The sequence below is a fragment of the Ovis canadensis genome, chromosome 2, assembly GCF_042477335.2.
Source record: "Ovis canadensis isolate MfBH-ARS-UI-01 breed Bighorn chromosome 2, ARS-UI_OviCan_v2, whole genome shotgun sequence".
Lineage (NCBI taxonomy): Eukaryota > Metazoa > Chordata > Mammalia > Artiodactyla > Bovidae > Ovis > Ovis canadensis.
In genome coordinates this window covers 207,048,436-207,076,289 of record NC_091246.1, presented here as the reverse complement: position 1 = coordinate 207,076,289, position 27,854 = coordinate 207,048,436, and the positions used below count along the sequence as shown (strand labels likewise).

General features: G+C 37.7%; 1 protein-coding gene across 2 annotated transcripts in view; it reads left to right on the top strand.

Annotated features, from left to right (window-relative positions):
- The window catches only part of SATB2 (SATB homeobox 2), a 200,715-nt gene that overhangs the window by 108,675 nt on the left and 64,186 nt on the right, over positions 1-27,854 (top strand). For both annotated transcript variants that reach the window (XM_069574480.1, XM_069574479.1), the window contains exon 7: positions 17,677-18,149. In XM_069574480.1, the coding sequence (XP_069430581.1) occupies positions 17,677-18,149 (473 nt within the window). The remainder of the gene's footprint in view (positions 1-17,676; positions 18,150-27,854) is intronic.

Here is a 27,854-nt window from a genome sequence, read left to right as displayed (position 1 = left end):
GTGGTTCTGGTCTCGAATTCTTAGCTTTTCTTTTCACAAACTTTAGATTTTTCGTAGTTTCAGATTTCCATTTGTCTTGCCAAGAAACAAAAGCGAAAACAAAGATAGATCTGATGGTGCCTGATGAAGATACCACAGAGTTGTGAAATGAGAGCTATTGTATGCCGACTAGCAAATATCCAGATTTAAAATCTGTTATGAGTGTGGTGACATCCTCTTATTTTGGGGGAACCAGTAGGTTGAAGTCAGAATTCTCTTGGTCTCTTGATTGAGTAAATGAAAATTGTTATTTGTGTTTCCTCAGATGATTTACAGAGTTAAAACAGAAAAGTGCTTAGGTTTGCAAGGTGCTCGAAGCTCTTAAATACAGAATGCTAGGACCACCAACTGTCTATGGTAGATAGTTGTTGAACTCACTGTTCTTACCCTGTGCAAGAATTTGAAATTATCTGACCTTGAACTTCTGAACTCCCTTAGGAATGGACATAAATCTAGAATCATCTGGAATACAAGTCAGGCTATGAGTTCTAACATTTGTCCTTTCAGGCTGTCACCTTCTAAGTTCCATGTTAGTAGTAAGTTCGGTTCTTGAATAGTCTCCCTCTTAGACCAAAAATTCCGTGAAAGAACATCTGTAGGACTCATCCATTTTGTTACCTTCTCCAAGCCCTGTGAACATAGGACTTTGAGTATTGTAGATACTTAGTAAATATTAATAGAATTTAATTTAATATAGATAAATTTATTTGAACATACACACTTAGAACAGTTTTATTTTTGCATGTTATATTGTGACTAATCTTATTTGCTATTGGATGTCTCAATTGAGAGAAAAAAGAAAATTTTTGCTTGTTTAATTCATATTACAAATATCCTTAGCAAATTAGTTATCAGTTAAGCTCATTCTCTTTTTCTGTTAATTACTTTTTGAGCTAAAGATTTAACAACTGTTAATTAATTCCACTGAAAGAGACAGTAACACCTTTATTAAATAAAAATTAGAGACCATTTATGTAGCCTAAGAAAAACATCCCTTGGAGGTATTTCCAGCTAGTTTATTGAATAGTTTACTAAAAATAACAGCCCCAAACATTTAAGTCCTATGAAATCAAAGAGAATGGCCAGTGGAAAAGAATGAATTATGGGTTGATAGGTTCTTTGATGAACATTTCCTTAATAGGTTAAAGTAAAGAAAAATACTCCTGAACAATACTGTTGCGTTTCTAAAATGTGATTTTTTAAATCATGTGTCAATTTACCCCTGAAATTATGGTTTCAGATTAAAACAAAGAGTGAAAATCAAAATATCATTATATATAGGTAACATTAACCTATTCAGAAAGCTGTAGGAATATTTGAAATGACCAGTGTTATCAAACTATGATAAAGCATCATTTGACACCAAAAGGAACAATAGTGTTCTGATGCAGTAAAGGTGGGCAATGCTCACTTTTTCCATGGAGCATAATGGGTCCTGTATGGCCTTTTATTGTCAAAATACAAAGGTGTTCAGGTTCAAGTTGCTTTATGGTAGATATATATTTTTTTGTGGATCTTAGTATGATGGAAAAAGGAAGTTGATAATAAGGGGAAAATATACCTAAGAAAACCAATCATTTGGGGTATTATCACAATGCCGGCTGGTACACTTTGCTTATGGGCTGGAAGCATTTTCCTTCCAAGCCTTGTTTTATTAGGAGTTAACAAGTTGGCTCTGAATATCTTGCTCTAGGCAGAGACTTTGCAAGCGAATTCTCAATCCAGAGACAGATTCTCTTTAACAAATTTAGAGGAAAAAAAAAAAAACTTTAGGTTTCATAATCCTAAAAGACTTAGCTTTTTTTTTTTTTTTTTTGCCCTTCAGCCCTTTCAGACTCCTAATATTTTCTTTAATTATATTTAGTGAACTCTTCTGGTTATAGTTTTGTTTTTAATTTCCAGTGGTGTGGGATTTATATCTGGTATATATGGAATATTGGCTTTAGCTCTTGAAATTGTGTCTATGTTGGTGTTAACAAAAAAGCAGTTTTTATATAACAAATTGACTTTGGACCTACAGTTATTGACTAAGAATAAATCACAAGTATTTTCAGTGATTGGGCATGTTCCGTATTGGCAGACATGATGCTGTTCTGGTTTGTCAGGAAAATTAGTGTTATGTTTACATTAAAAAAAAATTAACTCAGTTAAAGACTTTGAGTAGACAGTAGGGCTTTTTAATGCTGATGTGTAGCCCAGTTCAGAGAGAGGAGTCTAAATAAATATCAGGTTGAATCAGATGTAATTGCCATTTACATAGGTTAGAATTGTATGTCACCAATTTCATATAGTAGTTCATTGATGTGAATTTATTGTGATTTCCTGAGATTCTCAAGTTATTACCATGTTATATGAGTGTGCATACCCCATTTTATTTTTTGTTTCAAATGAATACTTCATAGTTACAGAGCTTAAAAAGAGTACTTGCAAAAGCTCTCAGTTGTGTGATTCATGTGTCATCAGACAGGAGGGAATCCATGCTGATGGCACTCATTTGGGGATAAAGCTTTTTGGCAGCAACAAAAGTAAAAGAATGGGAGGATTCATGAAAATAAATATAGTGAGTGCAAATTTATATTACAGATGACTAGAATGAGTTGCTAATAACAACAAAATAGGGATTAAAGGAGCTATGTTTCATCATCAAATAGAAATGCATCTTATATCACAGGCAGTTGCTACAGGTCCATTTCTGTGTACCAAGCTGTTAAACTGTCTGAAGCAAATCTATAGATAGAGCTCTTTCAAGCTAGTATTATTCAGTACTATATCTGTAGGGGCTGTCATCATAACTGGTATGTGTTGTTGTTTATTGCTAAGTCATGTCTGACTCTTTGTGACGTTCTAGACCTCCCTGTCCCTCACCAGCTCCTGGAGTTCCCCTAAGTTCATGTCCATTGAATTGGTGATGCTATCCAACCATCTTATCCTCTGCTATTCTCTTCTCCTTTTGTCTTCAGTCTTTTCCAGCATCAGGGTCTTTTCCAGTGAGTTGGCTGTTCATAGCAGGTGGCCAAAGTATTGAAGCTTCAGCTTCAGCATCAGTCCCTTCAATGAATATTCAGGGTTGATTTCCTTTAGGATTGATTGGTTTGATCTCCTTGCAGTCCAAGGGACTCTCAAGGACCTGATACATAGTAGCTGACTAATAAATAAGTACAAAGTAGTTGATAGATTCTATCCTATGAATTAAAACAAAAAGCAAATGTGAATAATCCTATTTTAGTGATTAGCTCATGCAGTTGAAAAAAATCAGTCATTTCCTCACCGTTCAGAACTGACTGTCTTCTGCAGTCTGTCGCATCAGGAGGGTTTACAGGGTGCAGAGTGTAGCCTGCAGGGAGAGCCGCTACCATTCAGCTAACTCAGCCACTCATCCTGTCACCTCTGCGTGTATGGACCACATGCGCACCTGCACGCACATGTACAAACAGAAAGCAGGACTTGTCTGTTGGAAAGTTGATTAAGTCCTGACTTAAACCCCAAAATGAATAGCAGCCACATGCCCCAAGTTGGGCAGTTTAGCATAAGCAGTGGGACAGAGGCTTTAAGATCCTAAAGACATAGGTTTGAGTTCTGTTACTTGCTTTATTGTTGTTTTTCCTTTTTTTCCCCTGAGCTTCAACTTCTTCAATAAAATGGCGTAATAATATCTATGTGATATAATTTTTATTTGAGAATTAAATGACAGTGATGTGTTAAGGGTTAGCTCAGTACCTCAACTACTATATAAATGGTAGAAGGCTTGAAGTTATCTGCAATACACTAAGAATAAAAATATTTTTCTCTAAAGGAAATACAACAAAAGTACTTGTGAAACATTTAGTCCCTGAGAACTTCACTTTGAGTTATGCAGAAAAAGAGAAAAAACTAACAAACATTAGTTTTCACTGGCCCTGTGATTTGTTTATTATGCTTATAAGACCAAAGCCAGTAGCTCTAATCATTTTAATTTTTCCTAAAGATTTGTCTACATTTGGACTATTTGACCTTGAACAAGTTATCTGACTTCTCTGGTATTAGACAGGATTGTTATCCTTAAAATTAGGATACAAGGTTTGGGGGTTAGGATTGAAGGAGCAAGAATCTTGGGGTGGAGGTTTGGAAATCCACAGCAGTGGTATGCTCAAGAATATCTTTTCCCTGTGCTCAAGATGTGAGGACCCATTCCAAACTATTGATTTGATTGGCAACTTTTCTACCAAGAGTGCCACATGGTCAGCCTTTGTCTTACCTTGTAGAATTGCTTCCAGAGTACTTTCTGAGGCTGAAGGAGTCACAGAGAAATGAATTATTCTTCACTCCCCCCACCCAAATTTTTATTTGGCTGTACTCTTCTATCCAGGGTTTCCAGGATTTGTTCTGGTGAGTACTTAGAGTGTTAGCTTATTATGGAATCCATTAGCACTCATTCTTGCTAATCTGTTTATATTTGCATAAGCACCTTAATGGTTTAAGGAAAAATCCATAGGCCAGAAATTCCAGAAATTTCTCAGTGCAAAGCCTTTTACCCAATTCATTGCTTTCTACTCATTATAAGTATGGACAAAACCCTAGGGCTTCTTTCTCAAAGGCAATTTTGTTAAGGTTTGCATTGAAACACTTGGTTCATGTTTCTGGAAAAAACTATCAGTCTTTTAAGCAGTGTTGACAAACTTGCAAGAGCAATACTACATCTGCTGTTATTACCAGTGTATAAACTACTAAACTACTGTTGTTGCATTGGGGAGTTTCCCAAAGAGAGATATCTTGAGTTAAGTCTTAATTTTTGCCAAGGAGTCAAAAAACAGAAGCAAATATTGCAAGAGAATTGCTTTGAAAATCCTAGCAACAATACTCTTTAATATGCTATTAGATGAGTAACCTGGAAGGTTGCTTTAAAACCAGTTTACAGGTAATCTTTCTCATTTTGCAGATCATCCCCAAATCCCCCAGCTAGTTAGAACTTAGGCTTTAAAAACCCCAGTTTGCTCTTCTTTGCACCTATCCTATGCCATCTCGCTTTGATTAGCAGATAACTCTGTGTATATGGCTTCACCTTTTGCTCATAAATCCTCTTCAGAGAGTATACTTTGGGGCATAAAGTCACTTGAGTATATTTGGAGACTAAAATTTTTCTGGGTTTACTCTTTATAGCATCTATAGCAGATAGAAGAAATAAAACAATGAAACCTAACAGAGAAGCAATAGGCTGAAAAAAAAAAAGCTATTGTGTGTGTTTGTGTGTTTCTTTTGCATGCATGCTCTTGCTCGGTCGTGTTGTGTCAGGTTCTTTGCCGCCCTTTGGATTGTAGCCTGCCAGGGTTCTCCATCCATGGGATTTTCCAGGCAAGAATACTGAGTGGGTTGCCATTTCCTCCTCCAGGGGATCTTCCTGACCCAGGGATCAAACCCACATCTCCTGCATCTCCTGCATTGCAGGCGAATTCTTTACTGCTGAGTCATCCAGGAAGCCCCTATGTTTCTTTTAGTTCTCTCTGTGTGTAAAACAACAAAGATTTACTGTATAGTACAGAGAACTATATTCAACATCGTGTAATTAACTATAATGGAAAATAATTGGAAAAATAATATAGATATATACACATGTATGTATAAGTGATTCACTTTGTTGTATGCATCAAACCAACACAATATTGTAAATCAACTATTCTTCAGTTGGGGCTTTCCTCGTGGCTCAGGTGGTAAAGAGTGTGCCTGCAATGCTGGAGAGCCCGGTTCGATCACTGGGTTGGGAAGATCCCCTGAAGAAGGGAATGGCATCCCACTCTAGTGTTCTTGTCTGGAAAATCCCATAGACAGAGAAGCCTGGTGGGCTACAGTCCATGGGGTCACAAAGACTCAGACATGACTGAGTGACTATTACTTTCATTCTTCAATTAAAAAAAAATACTGTAGGACCCTTTTCTTCTTTTTTGTGTTTAATGTGAATATAACTTGTATATATTTAAAGCATGTTTTATTCCTCAAGTTTTCTTTCCATTTTTTATTTATAGTAATTTTTGAAACTTAAAGCTGTATTTATATAGTATTCCTATAAATTTAATTTCCAGAGTTGGGAGGTTGTCATTTTATTTCCCATCTATTCTGCTGTCTCCTAATTTGAAAGTCAAGATATGAACTATTAAGCCTCATTTGGAGAAGCTAAATCTAACACATTCCTGCAAGTGCTATGAAGCATATGATTCTAAATTGACAATGAATTCTTTTAAGCTGTAGTGATTTGTTTTAAAAAGCAGTATGATGTAACGTGCCATTGTTACCTAAACCAAAGGAAAAGTTGCAATTCTTCAGATGACCCTTGGGAAACAGCAGACACTGGTCAGAATGTCCTAATCAGGTCAGAATGGTCAGAATGTCCTAATTTTGAAATGGCAAAGCTAATCTGTTAATCATAATTATATAGACATTTTCTGAAATGTACAGTAACATTTAACAAAGACCTTTCATGTAGATACTGATCATCTAAAATTTACCCTTACAATTCTAAGATAATGATATTTTCCCTATAATAAAACTAAGATCCAGAAAAATCTCCAACTTGCTCAAAAGGAGGTCTCAGAGCTAGTAAGAATTAGAATGTAGATTTGAGTGCAGTTTTCTAATGTCAGGTCCAGTCAGTGCTTCTTTAGTATAATATGATCATCAACAAAAACTAAAGATGCATCATAGAGAAGAAAATTCAAAATGTTTTGATACATTTATAATATAGTGAGGGCTTTTCTGGTGATTCAGACTGTAAAGAATCTGCCTACAATGCAGGAGACCTGGGTTTGATCCCTGGATCGAGAAGATCCTCTGGAGAAGGGAATGGTTACCCACTTCAGTATTCTTGTCTGAAGAATTCCATGGACAGAGGAGCCTGGCGGGCTATAGTCCACAGGGTCACAAAGAGTCAGACACGATTAATACTTACCACTTAACTAACTTTAATAATATAGTGAAAATTCAGTAAGATTGAATCCTTAATGTCATTAGGGTTTAGAGAAAAAAAAGAAATATGACGGTTATAAATGTCTTGCATAATCTCAAAAGACAACGTAAAAGCCTGGACAATACAGAACAGGATTCTCAAATTTCAGAATACATAAAAATCACCTGGCAGCTGTATCTTGTGTACTCTCAAAAGACAGTAAGTAAAAGCAAAAATGATATAGGCACTGATTCTCAAACTTTACATAAGAATTGGAAATTTGGTATACATAAAAACTAGAAGAGATTCTGAATTTGTATTTCTAACAGTTTCCACGAAATATAAATTTTGATGTTTCATAGGACCATATTTTTAATATCTTTGACACAGACCCGAAATGTGCAATGTACAACACACACACACACACAGACAGACACACAAATAAGGTGGATATTAATAGTAATGATAAACACTACACAGTCCCAGGTACTGTTCTAAGTGTTGACATATATTAATTCATTTAATCTGCACAATAATCCTTCAAGGTAGGCATACTTTTGAACCCACAATAAATGTCCTAAGGCACAAGGAAGTTAAGTAACCTATCCATAGTCACATATCTACCAAATGGGCAAGCTGAGATTTAAGCCCTGGCAGTCTGACTTAGAAATCTCTGCGGTTAACTTTTATGCCGTACATCTTTCCCAATAGCTGAAAACATATTTACCCCAAACTGCAATAAAGACATTATAATAAAAAATTAAGTGCCAGATAGGAATATGACAAGATTTACATATAGACATATATTTTTTGAGCATTGAAAATGTTTCTGCAACCTTCTAAAATATATATGTATATGTCAGGGATTTGTGATTCTTAGACACTTGACTTCCTGGATGTACTGTGAAATTGCATGAAATAAAATGAGATTTTTTTTTTATTTTAACCAAATACCTTTTCATTGTAATGCAGATAAATCCCTGGGGAGGAGTGCAACTTTCTTGACTGTGAATAACCTATCATAGCCAGCAGTCTTGGGCATTGAATAGCTAATATTCATAGGGTGCTCTTGGTTAGGACATCTACTTGGAGTTGTATACAACCCCAGAAGCTCAGAGGATGGTTAGATAGTAGTTCCCAGTTTTTGTTATTTTCACTGAGTCCCAGGAAGTTCAAAGGAATTAGCAAGATCCTCCAGGAACTGTGAGTTTCTCAGAAACTTGAGCAGACTCCAGATCTGAACTACCCACCTGCAAGGCCCGAGGACTGGGACCCTTCTCCAGAGGTTAAAACAGCTACAGAAAGCTGCTCTGTTACTAAACATAGCAGCGTTTCAGCCCCACTTGCCACATGCTGGGGACTTGTACTTTAAGCTGGGAACATCATTTCTTCCCAGGCACTTCCCATTCCACAAATTACCTTTAGGGACTTTGGCAACAGTAGAATCAAATTCACTGTGAATTAAATTGCAGCTCTGATGTAAAACTCTGAAAGCAGTTGTATTTTTAATGTCTCTTTAATAAGTAAGCATTTTGGCTTTATTCAGGATATATTTTGTTATGAATGTGAGCATTGCTCACATTTTGTAACGAGAGGCAGCACTCCATTGTATTCTTCATGTTTTTTAGGATTTCTGATCCATGGCTAAGTATTGTAAAGATAAGATGAGCCCTTAGAACCAGGGCTTACCTTTGGTCTTGGTTTAATTTAACACAGGCTTAACCTGATATTTCAGAGAAGGCAATGGCGACCCACTCCAGTACTCTTGCCTGGAAAATCCTATGGGTGGAGAAGCCTGATAGGCTGCAGACCATGGGGTCGCTAAGAGTCGGACACGACTGAGTGACTTCACTTTCACTCTTCACTTTCATGCGTTGGAGAAAGACATGGCAACCCACTCCAGTGTTCTTGCCTGGAGAATCCCAGGGACGGAGGAGCCTGGTGGGCTGCCGTCTATGGGGTCGCACAGAGTTGGACACGACTGAAGCGACTTAGCAGCAGCAGCAACAACCTGATACTTTCTATCAGAGTGAAAAAGCAAAATACAGAATCAGGCACTGCTGTTAGGTCTACATTTTAGTCACTATGATTATTTTCAAATAATTTAAAAAGAAAGAAAAGGGGAAGAAGAGAGGGAAGAAGGGAGAGAGGAATGAAAGGAAGGACGGAAGGGAGGTCAGAAAGAAGAGAGAAAAGTAATGAATGTTCAAGCTTACTTTTCAGGTTGTCTGGTACATTGTGATGCTCCTCTGACTTTTTTCTTTCAAGTATTTGTATTTCACCTGCTGTGACATAAGAGGCTAAAATATTATTCTGATATTATTTGTAAAAGAGTGGCAGCAGAAGAAAATGTTTTTCAGATTTGACAAAAGCTATGCAAACCACTCCTGAAACCATGAACTGCCTTGGTCAGTAAAAATGAAGCCTGTTGGGGATCACTTGATTTTCAGGCATTTTTAAAGTTGGTATGATGATTTTTTTTCTTTATTATTTGAGGTAAAGAATTTGACTTTTATTGATAGAGCTGTCAAGGCCCAGGAAATGTTGATGAAGCCTCATTCCTTGACCAGTTTAAGACAAGCTCTTGAACCTTTTCCTAGGCCCATCTGTGCACTTCCTTGTAAAATCCAGCTTTATGAGAACCCTGCTAAGTCAGTTTAGCCAGAACCCGCTTAATATCTGATCAGCCTCAATATCTCATTCTTATCGGGTTTCTCATCCTCTAACATCCCCTAGGTGATGTCTGATCACCCTGGCCTGTCTTCAGCAAAGAATCCTGTTAGGTCAGTTTAGCCAGAATCCCTCTTGATCATGACGTTTCCTTTTGGTTATTTTCCACCTCTGACTCCCAGTCTGTTCCTTGGCTGTAAATTCCCACTTTCTTATGCTGTTTATGGAGTTGGGCCCAGTCTCTTTCCCCGACTGTAATAGCCCATTGCAGTGGTCCATATACCTGTTGTGATGCTCCTGAATAAGGTCTGCCTTAACATCTTTAACAACATAGAGAGTATCTTTATTCTCATAGGTAAAATTTTAACACTGGTAACCTGTGGTATGGGCAGGACCTAGTTTTCAGAAGTATTTTGTTTGGCTTTTCTTGTGTTTTGAAAATGGAGTTATTTGCCAGTTCCTAAATTTAGGAGCTATCCTGCAAAAATCCAGATTTTAAAAAGATATATTATTTTTGGAAAAAACATCTAAAGAAATGACAATATGAGAAAGACAACCGGCTGAGTCAAGGTAGTGACTACTCTCTTTGGACTGGAAGACTTTCTCTCCTAGTATCTCTGTGGCTGGCTTTCTGGCTGTTGTGCTCTACCTGGCTGTGTAGACATTTGAATTTGCAATGCCTTCATTATGGTTTGCTAATGACTTAGTACTTCATGGTGTGCCCACATGTCACTAAAAAGATACTTCCTCAGTCACTGTTCTAAACTATATGAAATTATAAGGATCTGGGAACTCATTAGAAAAGGGGAATTATTATGTATAATCTTAAAGGATGCAAAGGAATCTTCGCATCTGATGCGAAGAACTTACTCATTAGAAAAGACCCTGGTGCTGGGAAAGATTGAAGGCAGGAGGAAAAGGGGATGACAGAGAATGAGATAGTTGGATGGCATCACCGACTCAATGCAGATGAGTTTGAGTAAACTCTGGGAGTTGGTAATGGACAGGGAAGCTGGCGTGTTGCAGTCCATGGGGTCTCAGAGAGTCGGACATGACTGAGCAACTGAATTGAACTGACTGAATCTTAAAGGAATATGGACTGGTATTATTCTGATTCTTATTGCACCAATTTCATAGAGATTTCACAGAGCTCAAGAAAGTAACTCAATGTAATTAAGTACTGAAAAATGAAAATAGTGACATTTTGGAAAATTAGCTTTTGATCAAAGAATGTTTACATTAATAGGATATTTCTTTTTTTTTTAGTAGAAAAAGAAATGAATATAATGTCTACTTCTTAAGTACCTGAAAACATAATTTGCTAACTTGAAGTTGCCTTTATTTTGGCTGAATTAAAAAGCAAGCAAACAAAAGTGAATTGAATGTCTGAGGGCAAGTATTTCTGCCTGAAAAGTATGACTTTGCTCTGGAAACTTTGTTCTTCATTTATTGATGTGGAGTATCACATTGATTAATTTGTGGATATTGAAAAATCCTTGCTTCCCAGGGATATATCCCACTTGATTGGATTCAGATTGCTAGTATTTTGTTGAGGACTTTTGCATCTATATTCATCAGTGATATTTGGCTTATAATCTTTTTTTTTTTTTTTGGTAGTACCTTTGTCTGATTTTGGTATAAGGGTGATGGTGGCCTTGTAAAATGAGTTTGGGAGTTTTCCTTCCTCTGCAATTTATGGAACCTTTTCAGAAGGATGGGTGTTAGCCCTTCTCTAAATGTTTGATAGAATTCACCTGTGAAGCCATCCAGGACTTTTGTTTGTTGGGAGTTTCAGTGCTTGTGATTGGTCTGTTACTGTTTTCTATTTCTTCCTAATTCAGTCTTGGGAGCTTGTAACTTTCTAAGAATTTGTCCATTTCTTTCAGGTTGTCCATTTTATTGGCATACAGTTGCTTGTGGAAATCTCTTATGATCTTTTGTATTTCTGTGGTGTCAGTTGTAAAGTCTCCTTTTTCATGTCTAGTTTTATTCATTTTAGTCCTCTCTCTTTTTTTTCTTGATGAGTCTGGCTAAAGGTTTATCAATTTTGTTTAGCTTTTCAAAGAACCGACTTTTAGTTTCATTGCTCTTTGCTACTGTCTTCTTTCTGTTTCATTTATTTCTGCTCTGATCTTTATGCTTTTTTTTTTTCTTTATGCTAACTTTAGGTTTTTTGTTTGTTTTTCTCTAGTTGCTTTAGGTGTAAGGTTTGGTTGTTATTTGAGATTTTTCTTGTTTCCTGAGGTAAGATTGTATTGCTTTACTTTCTTCTTAGAACTGCTTTTGCTGCATTCCATAGGTTTTGGATCATTGTGCTTTCATTTTCATTTGTTTCCAGATACTTTGTTTCCTCTTTGATTTCTTCAATGATTCATTAGCTGTTCCCTGCTGCTGCTAAGTTGCTTCAGTAGTATCCGACTCTGTGCGACCCCATAGACGGCAGCCCACCAGGCTCCTCCATCCCTGGGATACTCCAGGCAAGAACACTGGAGTGGGTTGCCATTTCCTTCTCCAATGCATAAAAGTGAAAAGTGAAAGTGAAGTCACTCAGTCTTGTCTGACTCTTAGCAACCCCATGGACTGCAGCCCACCAGGCTCCTCCGTCCATGGGATTTTCCAGGCAAGAGTACTGGTTGTTCAGTGATGTCTTATTTAGCCTTCACCTATTTGTGTGTGTGTTTTTTTTTTTAATAGTGGTTTTTTTAAAAATAGTGTTTTTTCTTGTAGTTTATTTCTAATCTCATAGCACATGGTCAGAAAAGATGCCTGATACAATTTTAATTTGCTTAAATTTACCAAGGCTTGCTTTGTGGCCCAGCACATGGTTGATCCTGGAGAATGAAATGTTCCATGTGCACTTGGGAAAAATGTGTATTCTGTTATTTTTCAATAGAATGGTCTATAAAACTCAGTTAAGTCCATCTGGTCTAATGTAACATTTAAGGCCTTTGTTTCCTTATTGAGTTTTTGTTTGGATGATCTGTCCATTGACAAAAGTGGAGTGTTAAAGTCACCCACTATTATTGTGCTAATTTCTCCTTTTGTGGCTGTTAGCATTTGCCGTATATATTGAGGTGCTACTATGTTGTATGTATATTTGAAAGTGAAAGTGAAATCGCTCAGTGTCCGACTCTTTGCAACCCCGTGGACTGTAGCCCACCAGGCTCCTCCGTCCATGGGATTCTCCAGGCAAGAGTACTGGAGTGGGTTGCCGTTTCCTTCTCCAGGGGATCTTCCCAACCCAGGAATTGAACCCAGGGTAGACACTTTAACCTCTGAGCCACCAGGGAAGCCCCTTACAACTATTATATCTTCTTTTTAGATTGATCTCTTGATCATTGTATAGTGTCCTTCTTTGTCTCTTATAACAGTCTTTATTTTAAAGACTATTTGTCTGATATGAGCATTGCTACTTTAGCTTTCTTTTGATTTCCCTTTGCATGGAATACCTTCTTCCATACCGTCTTCACTTCTTTCAGCGAGGAACTTACAATAGCAACTTCTGTCCTTTGAAAACTGTGTTAGATTACCTTGCTCAAAGGCTCTTAACTATTTGCTTGGTTTGATTTTAAGTGTGTCTTATTGCAATACCCGAAAAATGTTTGCCTTTAGAGGATAAGATTAAAATAATTTGTTTACCTTGAACTTTTTGAAGGAAAGGTGAATACAAAATATATTAGTTACATCGAAAGGATTAAGTTATAAATTGAAGTCTTAAAGAAGTTTGAAGTAAACTTTTGACTTATTTAGGAGTTCATAGGAAAGTTAAGCAATCATTCAGTTTTTTAAAAAATCATGAAAAAATATTGTATATGTCTGAATATAAGGTGCTCCCAAGATATGGATGTCTATGTGCTTTACCGGTTAGAAGTTTTAAATATACAAAGCCTTTAGACATGTAATAAAATGATCAGATATTACTTCCTTGTATGTATTTAAAAACCACGTTATATAAAATATTAATTTAGAAATATTACTTTCTTGATTGATTTTTTTCAAATACTTTACGTATGATTTGATTCTAGTGACTTTGTCATCTCTAAATTCCCTGTTTTGAGTCATCTCACCCGGTTTTCCAGAACACATCACTTTTGCCTAAGTATTTTGAGATTCAGTACTTTTTCTTTTGAACTTGATTTTGTATTAGGGTATAGTGAGTTAGCAATGTTGTGATAGTTTCAGGCCAACAGTGAAGGAACTCTGCCATGCATATTCATGTATCCATTTTCCCCCAAGCCCCTCTCCATCCAGGCTATCACATAACATTGAGCAGAGTGCTTTGCAATAGGTCCTTGCTGGTTATCCGTTTTAAATATAGCAGTGTATACACAATCATCCCAGACTCCCTAACTGTCCCTTTCCCCTGGCAGCTATAAGTTCGTTATCTTAGTATGTGAGACTCAGTACTTTTTTGATCAGTTATGACTCTATCACTGTAAGCCATGTCTCTATCACTGTAAGCCATGTGCCAATTTACAAGCACTGTTTGCATACTGAAAGGTGCAGTTATTTAAAAAATTTGTCTTACAGGTGAATACTTTTCTGCTCTCTAACATGTAATCATTCAAAGTAGTTTTATTTAAAGTTATATCAGACTTTTGCATAATCATGTACATTTCCAATTGAAAGAAAAAATTACTAAGTCCATGTAGAATTTTTGCTTTATCAGGTTTTTGGGGAATTCCCTGGCAGCCCCGTGGTCGGTATTACATGCTCTCACTGCCAGGGCCTGGGTTCAGGCCTGGGGAAATATTCATAGAATAGCACAAGCAGAGTGTCAAAATAAAAACAACAACATAACACAGTTTTTGTTAGATTATATCCGTAAGCATTTAAGGCTGGCAAAGTCAGAGGTTGGTTCAGCCTAGTGTGTTTTCCCCAAACAAACCTTAGCTTTATATAATAATATAATACAGAGATTTAGATAAGGATTTGATTTGATATGATGTGACTTTTTTTTTTTTTATGTGAGTTTTTCTTGAGAAATATTCCTGAGGGAAGAAAAGACTGCCTCATGTTTGAACATATATGATACTTTCCTTTTTCTCCCTTTCAAAGTTATTCCTTAAATCTTTACTAAAGTACAATAAAACATATAAGGAAAATAACCTGGAGAAAGGGAGAATTTTATTTAATCATAAATCAGTTCACTTCAGTTCAGTCACTTAGTCACACTTCCCTGTCCATCATCAACTCCCGGAGCTTACTCAGATTCATGTCCATTGAGTCGGTGATGCCATCCAACCATCTCATCCTCTGTCATCCCCTTCTCCTCCTGCCTTCAATCTTTCCCAGCATCAGGGTCTTTTCCAGTGAGTCAGTTCTTTGCATCAGGTGATCAAAGTATTGGAGTTTCAGCTTCAACATTAGTCCTTTCAATGAGTAGTCAGGATTGATTTCCTTTAGAATTGACTGATTGGATCTCCTTGCAGTCCAAGGGACTCTCAAGAGTCTTCTCTAACACCACAGTTCAAAAGCATCAATTCTTCAGCGCTCAGCTTTCTTTATAGTCCAACTCTCACATCCATACATGACTATTGGAAAAACCATAGCTTTGACTAGACAGGCCTTTGTTGGCAAAGTAATATCTCTGCTTTTTAACATGCCATCTAGGTTGGTCATAGCTTTTTTTTCCAAGGAGCAAATGCCCTTTAATTTCATGGCTTTAGTTACCATCTGCAGTGATTTTGGAGCCCAAGAAAATAGTCTCTCACTGTTCCCATTGTTTTCCGCATCTATTTGCCATGAAGTGATGGGACCGGATGCCATGATCTTACTTTTTCACTCCTCTTTCACTTTCATCAAGAGGCTCTTTAGTTTCTTCGCTGTCTACCATAAGGGTGGTGTCATCTGCATATCTAAGATTATTGATATTTCTCCTGGCAATGTTGAAAGCAGATTAAAGGCTAACAGAGTTTTGCCAAGAGAATGCATTGGTCCTAGCAAACAAACGGCAAATCAAGGTGATATTATTAATTTTGTGAGACTTTTTCTTATTCTAGTGCATATCACAATCATTAAAATATCCATGTCTTAAAGATACATTCCTACAGAAAAGATAGCAGGTGAGGAGTTGAAAGGATATACTATGAGATGGGCATTTTATATAAATGTCTCCATAGTATTTATGTGAGATTTTTATTCGGTTCAGTTCAGTGGCTCAGTCGTGTCCAACTCTTTGCGACCCCATGAATTGCAGCACACTAGGCTTTCCTGTCCATCACCATCTCCCGGAGTTCACTCAAACTCATGTCCATCAAGTCGGTGGTGCCATCCAGCCATCTCATCTTCTGTCATCCCCTTCTCCCCCTGCCCCCAATCCCTCCCAGCATCAGGGTCTTTTCCAGTGAGTCAACTCTTCGCATGAGGTGGCTGAAGAATTGGAGTTTCAGCTTCAGCATCAGTCCTTCCAGTGAACACCCAGGACTGATCTCCTTTAGGATGGACTGGTTGGATCTCGTTGCAGTCCAAAGGACTCTCAAGAGTCTTCTCCAACACCACAGCTCAAAAGCATCAATTCTTCAGCGTTCAGCTTTCTTCACAGTCGAGCTCTCACATCCATACATGACCACTGGAAAAACCATAGCTTTGACTAGATGGACCTTTGTTAGCAAAGTAATGTCTCTGCTTTTGAATATGCTATCTAGGTTGGTCATAACTTTTCTTCCAAGGAGTAAGCGTCTTTTAATTTCATGGCTGCAGTCACCATCTGCAGTGATTTTGGAGCCCTCCCAAAATAAAGTCTGACACTGTTTCCACTGTTTTCCCATCTATTTCCCATGAAGTGATGGGACCAGATGCCATGATCTTAGTTTTCTGAATGCTGAGCTTTAAGCCAAATTTTTCACTGTCCTCTTTCACTTTCATCAAGAGGCTTTTTAGTTCCTTTTTACTTTCTGCTATAAGGGTGGTGTCATCTGCATATCTGAGGTTATTGATATTTCTCCCAGCAATCGATTCCAGCTTGTGTTTCTTTCAGCCCAGCGTTTTTCATGATGTACTCTGCATATGAGTTAAATAAGCAGGGTGACAATATACAGCCTTGACGTACTCCTTTTCCTATTTGGAACCAGTTGGTTGTTTCATGTCCGGTTCTAACTGTTGCTTCCTGATCTGCATATAGGTTTCTCAGGAGGCAGGTCAGGTGGTCTGGTATTCCCATCTCTTTCAGAATTTTCCACAATTTATTGTCATCCACACAGTCAAAGGCTTTAGCGTAGTCAATAAAGCAGAAATAAATGTTTTTCTGGAACTCTCTTGCTTTTTTGATGATCCAGTGGATGTTGGCAATTTGATCTCTGGTTCCTCTGCCTTTTCTAAAACCAGCTTGAACCTCTGGAAGTTCACGGTTCACATATTGCTGAAGCCTGGCTTGGAGAATTTTGAGCATTACTTTACTAGCATGTGAGATGAGTGCAATTGTGTGGTAGTTTGAGCACTCTTTGGCATTGCCTTTCTTTGGGATTGGAATGAAAACTGACCTTTTCCAGTCCTGTGGCCACTGCTGAGTTTTCCAAATTTGCTGGCATATTGAGTGCAGCACTTTCACAGCATCATCTTTCAGGATTTGAAATAGCTCAGCTGGAATTCCAGTTGAGATTTTTATTAGGAAATAGCAATTAATTTGGCAGAAGATGTTGTTGTCATTTCCTGATACCCATGAACTATACCATTAACCACAAACTACAGAAGATGAAAACAGATTTTTTTTTTTTTTTTTTTACCCACAGTGGATGATGAAGAGGTGATCGAGCTTGGAAACCTAAGAAGTTTTAGAAGTTGTAGTAACCATTTCTGTCTTGGCTATTTAATAAAATGCCTACTTTTAGAAATTAAAAAAAGGCAAATATTTTTACTTTCATGTCATAACCTATGGAAAAATCCATTATTGAAACATTTTTTCAGGAAAAGATGACTCACTTTTACTCTGGGTCTTCCAGCTTTGTATGAAAAAAATCTTTTTCATTAATATACCAAAAATATAATTTAAAAGTACATGCAACAAATTATACTAATGATGATAATGACGAATTATCATTTTTATCTCTTAACAGTGGAAAGAGTGGAACGAGAAAACCTTTCAGACTATTGTGTTCTGGGCCAGCGTCCAATGCATTTACCAAATATGAACCAGCTGGCCTCCCTGGGGAAAACCAACGAACAGTCTCCTCATAGCCAAATCCACCACAGTACTCCAATCCGAAACCAAGTGCCCGCATTACAGCCCATCATGAGCCCTGGTCTTCTTTCTCCCCAGCTCAGTCCACAACTTGTCAGGCAACAAATTGCCATGGCCCATCTGATCAACCAACAGATTGCCGTTAGCCGGCTTCTGGCTCACCAGCATCCTCAAGCCATCAACCAGCAGTTCTTGAACCACCCACCCATTCCCAGAGCAGTTAAGCCGGAGCCAACCAACTCCTCTGTGGAAGTATCTCCAGATATCTACCAGCAAGTCAGAGATGAGTTGAAGAGAGCCAGTGTGTCCCAAGCTGTCTTTGCAAGAGTGGCATTCAATCGCACACAGGTATTAAACATCATAAGGTTTTAAACATCATAATGTTTATATCATGTTAATGATATATCATGTATCATGTTAATACTGTGGACATATTGTGACAAATATTTTTTATCTCTTTAAAATTTTTCTGTGGATCTCAGAGCACATAGAATCAGATTAACTAATAATCTTTAGTTCATGAAATACTATCACCATTGATCTATGCTTGGCTATGATTAATTAATTTCAGTAATGTAACGAATGTTGTGAACTCACTACCCAACTCAGCACCTGAAATGTTACTAGTGACGTGGGTCTCTTTATGTACTTCTTCTCTCCTCTTTTCCATTTACTTTCCCCAGATGTAACCCTGATCTTGAATTTTGTGATTACCATTCCTTGTTTTTATTTTTTAAAAAACTAGTTCTAAAACTTACCTTATCTTTGAACTTTACAAAAAATATTATGCTATCATTTTTATAATTTTTAATAAACCCTTCAAAATGTATAAGTTAGATTTAAGATATTAGTAAAGTAGTATTGATAAAGGGGTTCCCAGGTGGTGCTAGCGGTAAATAACCCACCTGCCAGTGCAGGAGGCGTAAGAGACACAGGTCGATTTCTGGGTTGGGAAGATTGCTTGGAGGAGGGCTTGGCAGCCTACTCCAGTATTATTGCCCAGAGAATCCCCATGGACAGAGGAGCCTGGAGGTCTACAGTCCATAGGGTTACACAGAGTTGGACATGACTGAACTGACTTAGCACAAAGTAGTAATGGATAGCTGACTCGTATTTTTAGTGTTTCGAGAGAATTATATGCCAATATAATATTAAATGATAGACAGTGAACAGCTTAGCTATGTCTTATTTTATTGAAGGCTGCTTATAATCAAGAAGTTCTTTCCCACCAGTACTAAATGTGAGTGTGCATTAGAATCACTTGGAAGACTGTTAAAACATAGATTGCTGGCCCACTTCCTAGAGTTTCTGATTCACAGGTCTAGGGTGGGACCCAGAAATTTGCATGTCTAACAAGATCGCAGCTGGTCCTGATGCTGGTCTTGGGTCACATTTTGGGAACTGCCAATCTAGCTCTTATGCCATTGTTCCTTTGGTGTCTGTAGGAATTTGGTTCCAGGACTCTCACAAATACCAAAACCCATAGATGCTCAAGTCCCTTATGTAAAATGGTGCAGTACAGTTGGTCTGCCCTATCTGTGGATTTTGCATCCACAGACACAGAGGACCAGTTGTATGAGTACCCAAAAAGTAAAAGTGCCTAATCTTAAAGAGCTAACAATCTGGTAGTGAAAAGTAGAATGTACTCAGATAACTAAAATAAAATGTGAAGTCAGGAGAATAATTTAAGGTAATGTGAGCAGTGACTGCAATGGGTGTTTGTGAGGAGCTGGGGTTAGGCGTACTTACAGTAGAGTAAATAAGTGAGTAAGCAAGTGAGTCTTAAGAGGACAGTGGGTTTAAGTTAGCCACCCTACTAAATGTAAGGCAGGAAACCAAGCTCTCTGCAGATGCAAAGATAAAAAAATTGTGAGTGAACACATATGTGAACAACTGACTTGAGTATGAAAGTTTCTGGATAGTTAGACCTTGAAAGATGAATAAAATTTAATGGGCAAACATGGAGAAGAAGGGTATTTTAGGTTAAAGAACACACAAGAAAAGGGTTGAGTCAGAAAAAGTCAGGACCAGCGGATAGTTGATAGCAAAGCTAGCTAATGTAACTTAAAGGTAGAAGAACAGATCCGAAAAGGCCTTAGGTTCATGCCAAGAACTTTGAACGGTGTTTAATGAGCAGTAGAAACCACTGAAGGATTTATGTAGGGATATTCTTTCATCAAATGATCAGAATTGGATCTTAGGAATACTTTTTTCCCTTTAATGATATCGAGAGTGTAGGAATTTTACTTAGGAGGCTGCCTTACATATGCAGCTGAAATGCATAGAAGTTTTGAACAAGACTGGTGGTAATGGAGTAGAGGGTACTATCAAAAAGCATTGTGAGAGTAAAGTTGACAGAAATTGCAACTACCTGGAGTAGAGATAATGCTAGGGTTTGAGCCTCATGACTACCAATGAAGCTTAATTATTTAGAGAATCAAGGAGGGCATTGAAAGAGATGGTTGGAATAAGGTTAAAGTGATTATTTTGGGCTGTTTTGACTTTGGGCTATTTGACTTTGAAGTGCTAGTAGACTCCTTAAGTGAAGATGTGTAGCAGTCATTGAAAATAAGAGTTTAGTGCTAAGAATAGTAGAGATAAGAAATTTATTCACAAAACCTGGAATTTAAAAAGACAGCAGAGGGAGGGGAGAAGCCACCAGCACTGCTAACACCAAGGAAAAGAGACCACGAAATGCCAGGAGAGGTGGGGGCAGGTGAAGGTAGAAGAAAAGGGAGATGCTGATAAAGTATAGAGGATCTGGGCTGAGAGTCTCCAGAGGAGACTCTTCCATGTGGGGAAAACTAAGAAGTCTAGGGAGGGGAAGTTTGAAACCATGCCATGAGATTTGGTGTTTGGTTGGGAGAAATCCTTGGCAAGCTTTAGAGTATAATTTCATTAGAGTGGTAAGGGCAGGAGCCAGAATTTAGGAGTTAAGGAGTGATTAACTGTCAAGGATACAGAAGCAGTGGCTGTAAATTACTCTTTCCAAAATTTGGTGTTGAAAGGGAGACCAGAAATGGGTTGACAGTTCTGAAAGTGAGAGGCAGTCAGTTTGAGACAGAATTAGCTCGGGCCTCAGCTGAAGTCAAACAGCATGAACGAGTGATGGAACCAGCCGCTGTGGTTTGGTTAAGTCTTCAGCCACCGTGAAACTGCAGGAGTAGGATCAGGGAAGAAAGGCAGTGGTCTTGCTTGAGATTTGGTGCTGACAGATTAGGTATGGCAGGAGACCAAGAGGGGTGAAATCTCTTGCTCCCTTGACTCTTAGCTAACGTATACATTCTGTTATTGACAGAGCCTGTTGCATCATTTGAAAATGAGTTCAGAGGTTCACAGGGGGCTACACGTGTTCCAGACATCACTAAGCCACTATTCTCTTGCAGCTTAAAGTACTAGGGTAGCGTGTGTGTGTGTCCACAGTTATCTGGATTGAGCCCATAGGAGTGCTTATCTTCTTGAGCAAGTCTGTTTCATACTATTATAAAACACAAAGTAGAAGGAAGTGTCTTTAAGTCTATATTTCTCTGTGTGTCTGCGCGCTCTTTCATCTATCATTCATGTGCATGAATAGGCATTTCAAGGCTAGTCAACATTTTATTGTTGGTTATTTATATAGCTCCTTTGGATAAGGATAAGCTTAAGAGCATGGTTGTATTGCTTTGGATTTTAGAATCAATGAATGCAGTATACAGTTTATCTAAATAGCATGAAGCATGAGAGAAGACTCCCAATGAGGCTAGACCAAGGCAGGCCGTGTTGGTATGAAGAAATGCTCTGCCAAAGCCCTGGGCCCTGGAGGCCTGTCTTCTGCACAGTCCTTTTTGTCTGTTTTTTGGAATTAATGATTTTTCTTTGGCACTGCCATCTTTCAAGTGCCAAGTTATAAAAGGTCTAATTGAAGCACAGAACACATTTTATTATTTTCCTCCTGCCATTAAATTTGTAAGATGGCTACACTCAGAAAGAAACATTCACTTTCAATCAACATGAGCTTGAGTTCATGGGGCCTTGAGGATATCAAGTGGAAACTGCGTAGGAATGTATGAGTATTTCATTTTAAATTTCTGCTTTTAATTTGGGAAAGCTTTTCATCCCTCTGGGATCATAACCTGTTGTGTATAAAGCCCAACCTAATCAAGGTAGATGGTATTGACAGAATGACATAGTTTGAACCTAAGCTGGAGGTCAACAGGCAGATTGTTTCTGCTGTATATGCTGCAGTCACTACAGCAAAGGTTGGACAGCTGGATTTCACCAGCCACATTGTTAAATGGAAGATATGGTCTACTATGCCCCATGAAACCAGCCATGGATTTTTCAAATGATAAGCTGTCTTGAGTGGAATCAGAAATATGTGAGTGATAAAATAACTTGTTAACAAATAAAAATTAACTTTGTAGATAATAACATAAATGAGTTGTTAATCTGTGGACAGTGACGAATCTCAACATTTTTTTTTCCTCCAAGCAAACAGAATCAGAGCCATTTATTTTTGATGGACACCTAAGACGAGTTCTAGTCTTGTACTCAGTTGTTTTACTGATATGTAGTATATGCTTGGGCTTTTTCAATGGCTTGGTGGGTAAAAAAATCCACTTGCAGTGCAGGAGATGCAGGAGACATGGGTCTGATCCCTGGAGCATATTCTCAGTTTACTGAGTATTTTTTATAAATACTTCATGATATCTATTATTCACTTATTATCAAATTCAGTAAAAAACACTTTGATTTGTCACACTATAGTTTGTGTTCCTGGATTTGTTCTTGATGATTGGACCAAGAATAAATCTAGTAATTAATTTCTCTGTTTTGTATGTGTGTATATGTACATGTAGAACAAAAATCACGTGCACAACATTCACAAATGAATTTAGAATTGTTAAAAAAAGTCTAGTTTTTCATGTTTAAGACTTCTAGATGAAAAACTTAAATTCATAATAAATAGCATTTGAAAAAGCAGTTCTTCAAGGGAAAACTGAATTACTTTGTATGTCTGATCCATTGTCACTATACCACTTGTTGATGTAAAATAACAAAATTAAGGGGAAAGGAACTGTATTTCCAAGAACTTGCTTTTTTACATTTTAATTCTTATCAGCATGTCTTTTAAAAACAGAAAATGCATTTGTTTGATGAAATGATTTCCTACCCATACTTCTTGACAAGGTCCTGACTTCTGCCAGAGTCAGAGATCGACAACCTTTTGCCATTCTGATTTTATTTATTATTATTTCTTACACTTCTCTGTTAGTTTGTTAATACTGTCTAAGCTAAGAACATAAATTAAGTCACGTGTTCCGGGCAAGGGAAGCAGCACATTTGAGATCATGCAGTGCCAGGATATTGAATCTTCAGCCTGAGCATGAGACTAACTCCAGATACAGGGTGTGGCAGTGTGTTGCATAGTGTCTGTGCCATAAGCATGATTTGTTGTTGTTGTTCAGCTGCTGAGGTTTGTCTGACTCTTTGCTACCCCCTGGACTGTAGCCCACCAGTCTTCTCTGTCCATGAGATTTCCCAGGCAATAATACTGGAGTGGGTTGCCATTTCCTCCTTCAGGGGATCTTCCCCATCCAGGGATCAAACCCACATCTCCAGCATTGCAGGCAGATTCTTTACTACTGAGCCACCAGAGAAGCTCCATCTTACATGGTAGAAGCCTATTTTTGCCATTCTGACCTTATATAAGATATACTCTGAGCACATTCACTTTCTCCTTTGCTAGTCTTTTGAAAGAAAAGGTTAGCCCTACTTCTGGAGACTTTTATGACAAATGGGAGCCTATGAGAATAGTAGGAGAAAAGTGACATTTTCTGACCTGGTCATTAATATTCTGGCAATCCTATGACACATTACTAAGCATTTCTGTTACCTGTGGTCACAGAGTGCTATGATACACCAGAGGAGGCTGAGGCAGATCACAAGCCTGCTCCGGTTTCCATCCTTCACTCCTCCAGCACCACCTCCCACCCTCCTGCCTCATGATTTACTTCTAAGTCATGGTGTCTGCTGGTTGGCTCTTCATTCAAAGGACTTTCCTCAGACTACTGGATTTTCCTTTGCTCACACTGACGGAGAGCTGGAAGCACTTAATAGATGTCTGATAGGCGCAGGAGGATGAAAGCCCAGCTCCTTGCTGCTTGTCGCAGGGACAGTGCTGACCTGTGACTTTCACTCCAGAGCTGTCTGCAGACTGGGCTGAGGCTGAGGCTTTGCTTGCATTTCTTCCCTTCTCTGTCCTGCTTCTCCCACTCCCTAACAAGTTTCCCTCGGAAGCACTTCCTAAATAAATCATTTGTGTAGGAATCTCTATCTCAGGATGTGCTTTTTATCTTGGATTACAGATCAAGGTCATTGCTAGTCTAATTGACATTTGGTTATGCCATAGGATAGTAGTTTGAATAAAATATATCTTCACTTTTATACCTACCACCTTTAGAAATCTAAGGCAAGATGTTATTATGGAAATAGTATAGAGGTTTTTATGGTACTTTGGTACTATGGTACACTTTGTTTATTATCAGTGTTGTTTATAAATCATGAGCAAGATGTTATTAGGGCAATAGTATAGAATTATATAGATTTTTTTTTTTTTTTACTGTACTACTCTCTCTTGAAAACATTATAATTATTGTGATTTTTAACTGAGTCCTCTGAATTCAATGGGCTGGTATGGCTATTAGCCAGATTTACTTATGGATGTTGAATGTGGAGGGATTGGTTAGAGGGAGGGGAGAGAAGGAGAAGGAATGAGACAGAAACAGACACTGGATATGAGGCCCTATGAGGTCATTCAGACTTGACATAAAGCCATCCTTACTGAGTCTCAAAGGTGCCTTATGTGATTTACGTGAGTTTCAGAGTAGCTTTGCTTCTCTGTCCTGCCCTATCTCCAGTGCTCTGTTAATGATGCAAATGGGTTCTGTTAGACAGACAATTTTGAGAAGTAAGAGGACCTCTGTAGGGTTTTATTTTTTTTGCATATTCATTTTCCCTTGCTTCTATCCCAAATTTATTTTAGCGTTGGCACACTTAGCAGCGCTATGGACATGAAATAAGTTGCCTGGCTATTTACTGTGTTTACCTCTTTGCATTTTGACAATTTGGTTATGAATCCTAACCTATAGCATTCTTTTGTCCCTTGTCACTTTATGGACTTAAGAAAATCAGTAAGAGGCTTTTGAAGATACGAAAAGGTTTGTGACTATTTTACAAGACTTACTATTACCCAGGAATGGTTGTGGGATGTCCACTGACCTATAATAAGAATGGTTTCATGAAATATGTACAATGAATCTTCCTTAATAGATAAACTATTCTCTAATTTATTTAAAAGCCAATGACCTACATATTCACGTGTTCAGAAATTCCCCATTTACTAGCATTATTTCTCCTTTGAGACCTTCCATTTGAGCAAATCTGTTAAATGAAGTAGAGAGGAAGCTTTGATCCAAACTAGGCTAAATCCACTGGAACAAATGCCCTGCCACATGTGAATGGGAGCGTTAGAATGCCAGCAAAGGAAAGTAAAGGGTTATTCTCTGTCCCTCTTTGCACCTCTGTCCCCTTACCTCGAAGGTGGGGTTCAGGAAACAGCCATACACATGGAATTGGCAATAAAAAGTTTGTATCATTTGAACGAGACTCTTGCCACATTCAGTTTTGACGAAGTGTGGTTATCTTTCTTTTATCTCTAGCAGATTATATACCATAACTGGGAAAGTTCAGACTCATTTTGTGTCTAGGTAGCTCTTCTGAGTCAGTTCTTAGAAACATGTTTTCATTAGAAGTCTATATGTATTTTGCAAAATGTGTTAATCTTCTGTAAAAGAAATGCTTCTAATTTGGTATCTTTAGTTTGTGAAAAAGTCACAGAGTTACACAATTTGCAACATTTTATCAGAGGGTTTTTTTTTTTTTGAGAAAGCTGTTCATCTTACTTTTATCTGATATAGAAGAGAATTTTTAAAATCCTTTGTGAACTTATTTGGTTGATCGATCCTTAATTTGCATACTTTTAATTTTTTATGAGACTTTGTAAAAAAAATCTGTTGTTTATTTATTAAAGCCATATCATTTGAAGAAACTTAAGTTCAGGGTCATAAATACAATTTATGAAGTCACTCAGCAACCAGAGAATGTTTTCAACAGATTGGAAAATTAAATTGAGTGATGTATCAGAAAAATTGGCAGTAAGGTCAACAGCTAGAAATGTAAATGTCTTTGTGTGAAATGACATGGACTTTGCTTTTATGCTTTTTGGCACTGTGTTTATAGTATATTCCCACCCACATTATTAAGGTTAAAAATTGAAGTGGCACAATTAGGAAGAGATGTGTAGCAACAAAATGAAAATTCTAACAACCAAACTATTTGGAAGTCTGAGCTTTAGTATGTTACCTGTTGGTTTTTTCTGAGGGTGGGGAGAAATTTCTATGACTTCTTGTTTGATTTATACTTATAGCCCAAGGTAGGCATGATTTAGTTACACATACCATTTGTACATGTAGAAAACTTGACCTCCAAGATATTTAAAACTCTTTCTCAGCATTCAGTAAGATATAGGCACTTAGCAATATAGCAATAGAATACAGTGTAAATCCAGGGGTCTTGACTCCATGGTCCAGTGAGCTGGTTATAAAATTACTAGGGAACCTGTGAGAAAAAGGAAGTCCAGCCACTGAAAGACGGGCTGTAAATATGAAATGCCACAGATCAGGCATGAACATGTTATTGAGTTTTGAAGCAAATAATATGCCCTCTTTTGATTTCAATGTTAAATTAATAAAGTAGGGAAAGAGGGTCCTGCAAGCTTCATAAAATAGGTACTCTTTCATTTCAGAATCACTGGCTTGAATTCATAGATTTAAAGATTATAATAATATTAATATCTCCAAAGACAGCAATGTCTCAAAGTTATTCAGTGACTTAAGGATGGCCCTCAAGATAGTGGTCTCAGTTTAGTCCCTCCTTACATATAAAGACTATCATTAATTAGCACCTTTTAGGCAATTTTGGGCAAAAAGCATGGGGAAGAAGCTGGGTCTGTTTGTGCTCTGGGTAAAGAGAAGTTTGACTCAATATACCAGCGTATTCCCACTCCTAAAGCTAATTGAAACAGAACATTTCATGTAAAAGAAAATAGAAAGGCTCCTTTTGTCCCCCTCCTTCACAAAACTTGTACCAAAGAATCAAAGGATACAGATATGATAGTACAGTGTTCTATTCCTTTCATCCCTGATCAGTGTGAAAAATCCTTAAAAAATAGTTACTGAACGGTTACAAAGTGAAAGAAAGTGAAAATCGCTCAATTGTGTCCAACTCTCTGTGACCCCAATTCTACAGGGCAGAATACTGGAGTGGGTATCTGTTCCCTTCTCCAGGGGATCTTCCAAACCCAGGGATTGAACCCAGATCTCCCGCATTGCGGGCAGACTCTTTACCATCTGAGTTACAGAGAATTCAAGGGGAATTCCCTGACAGTCCAGTGGTTAGGACTGCATGCTCATTGCCAAGGGCAAGGGTTCAATTCCTGGTTAGGGAACTAAGAGTCCATAAACTATGGGTGTGGCCTAAATAAATAAAATTCAGGGCTTTTTATTTTTACTAAAAAAAAAAAAAAAACAAAACCTGCCTTTCGATGATGGTTTTATAGTTTTATAATGTCACTATTCTCTAACAGGGAGGGATTGACTCATTTTGCACAGATGTGGAGTCTCTAACCTGAAATAAGATATTTCACTTCTAGTGAGTGTGTCTCGGTAGAGACTGGCACTTTTAGTGGGAAAGCCTAGTTTTATTAGTTAACTAGTTTCTCCAAATCCTGGATGGTGTTTAAAGTAGGATTTTTATAGAAGAAATACAAGGCAACACTAGCTTTAGGTTCCATTATTTATATGCTTTTCACCTTTGCTTATTCAAAGTAATTAAAAAAATACATGGAGTGTTCCTTTCATGGCCATTGATGGAAATGATGACCATTTGGCCTGGGGTTAAGTGCATGTTTGTTCAACTAAAGTAAATTCAGTTTGAAGGCCAAAAATTCTGTGA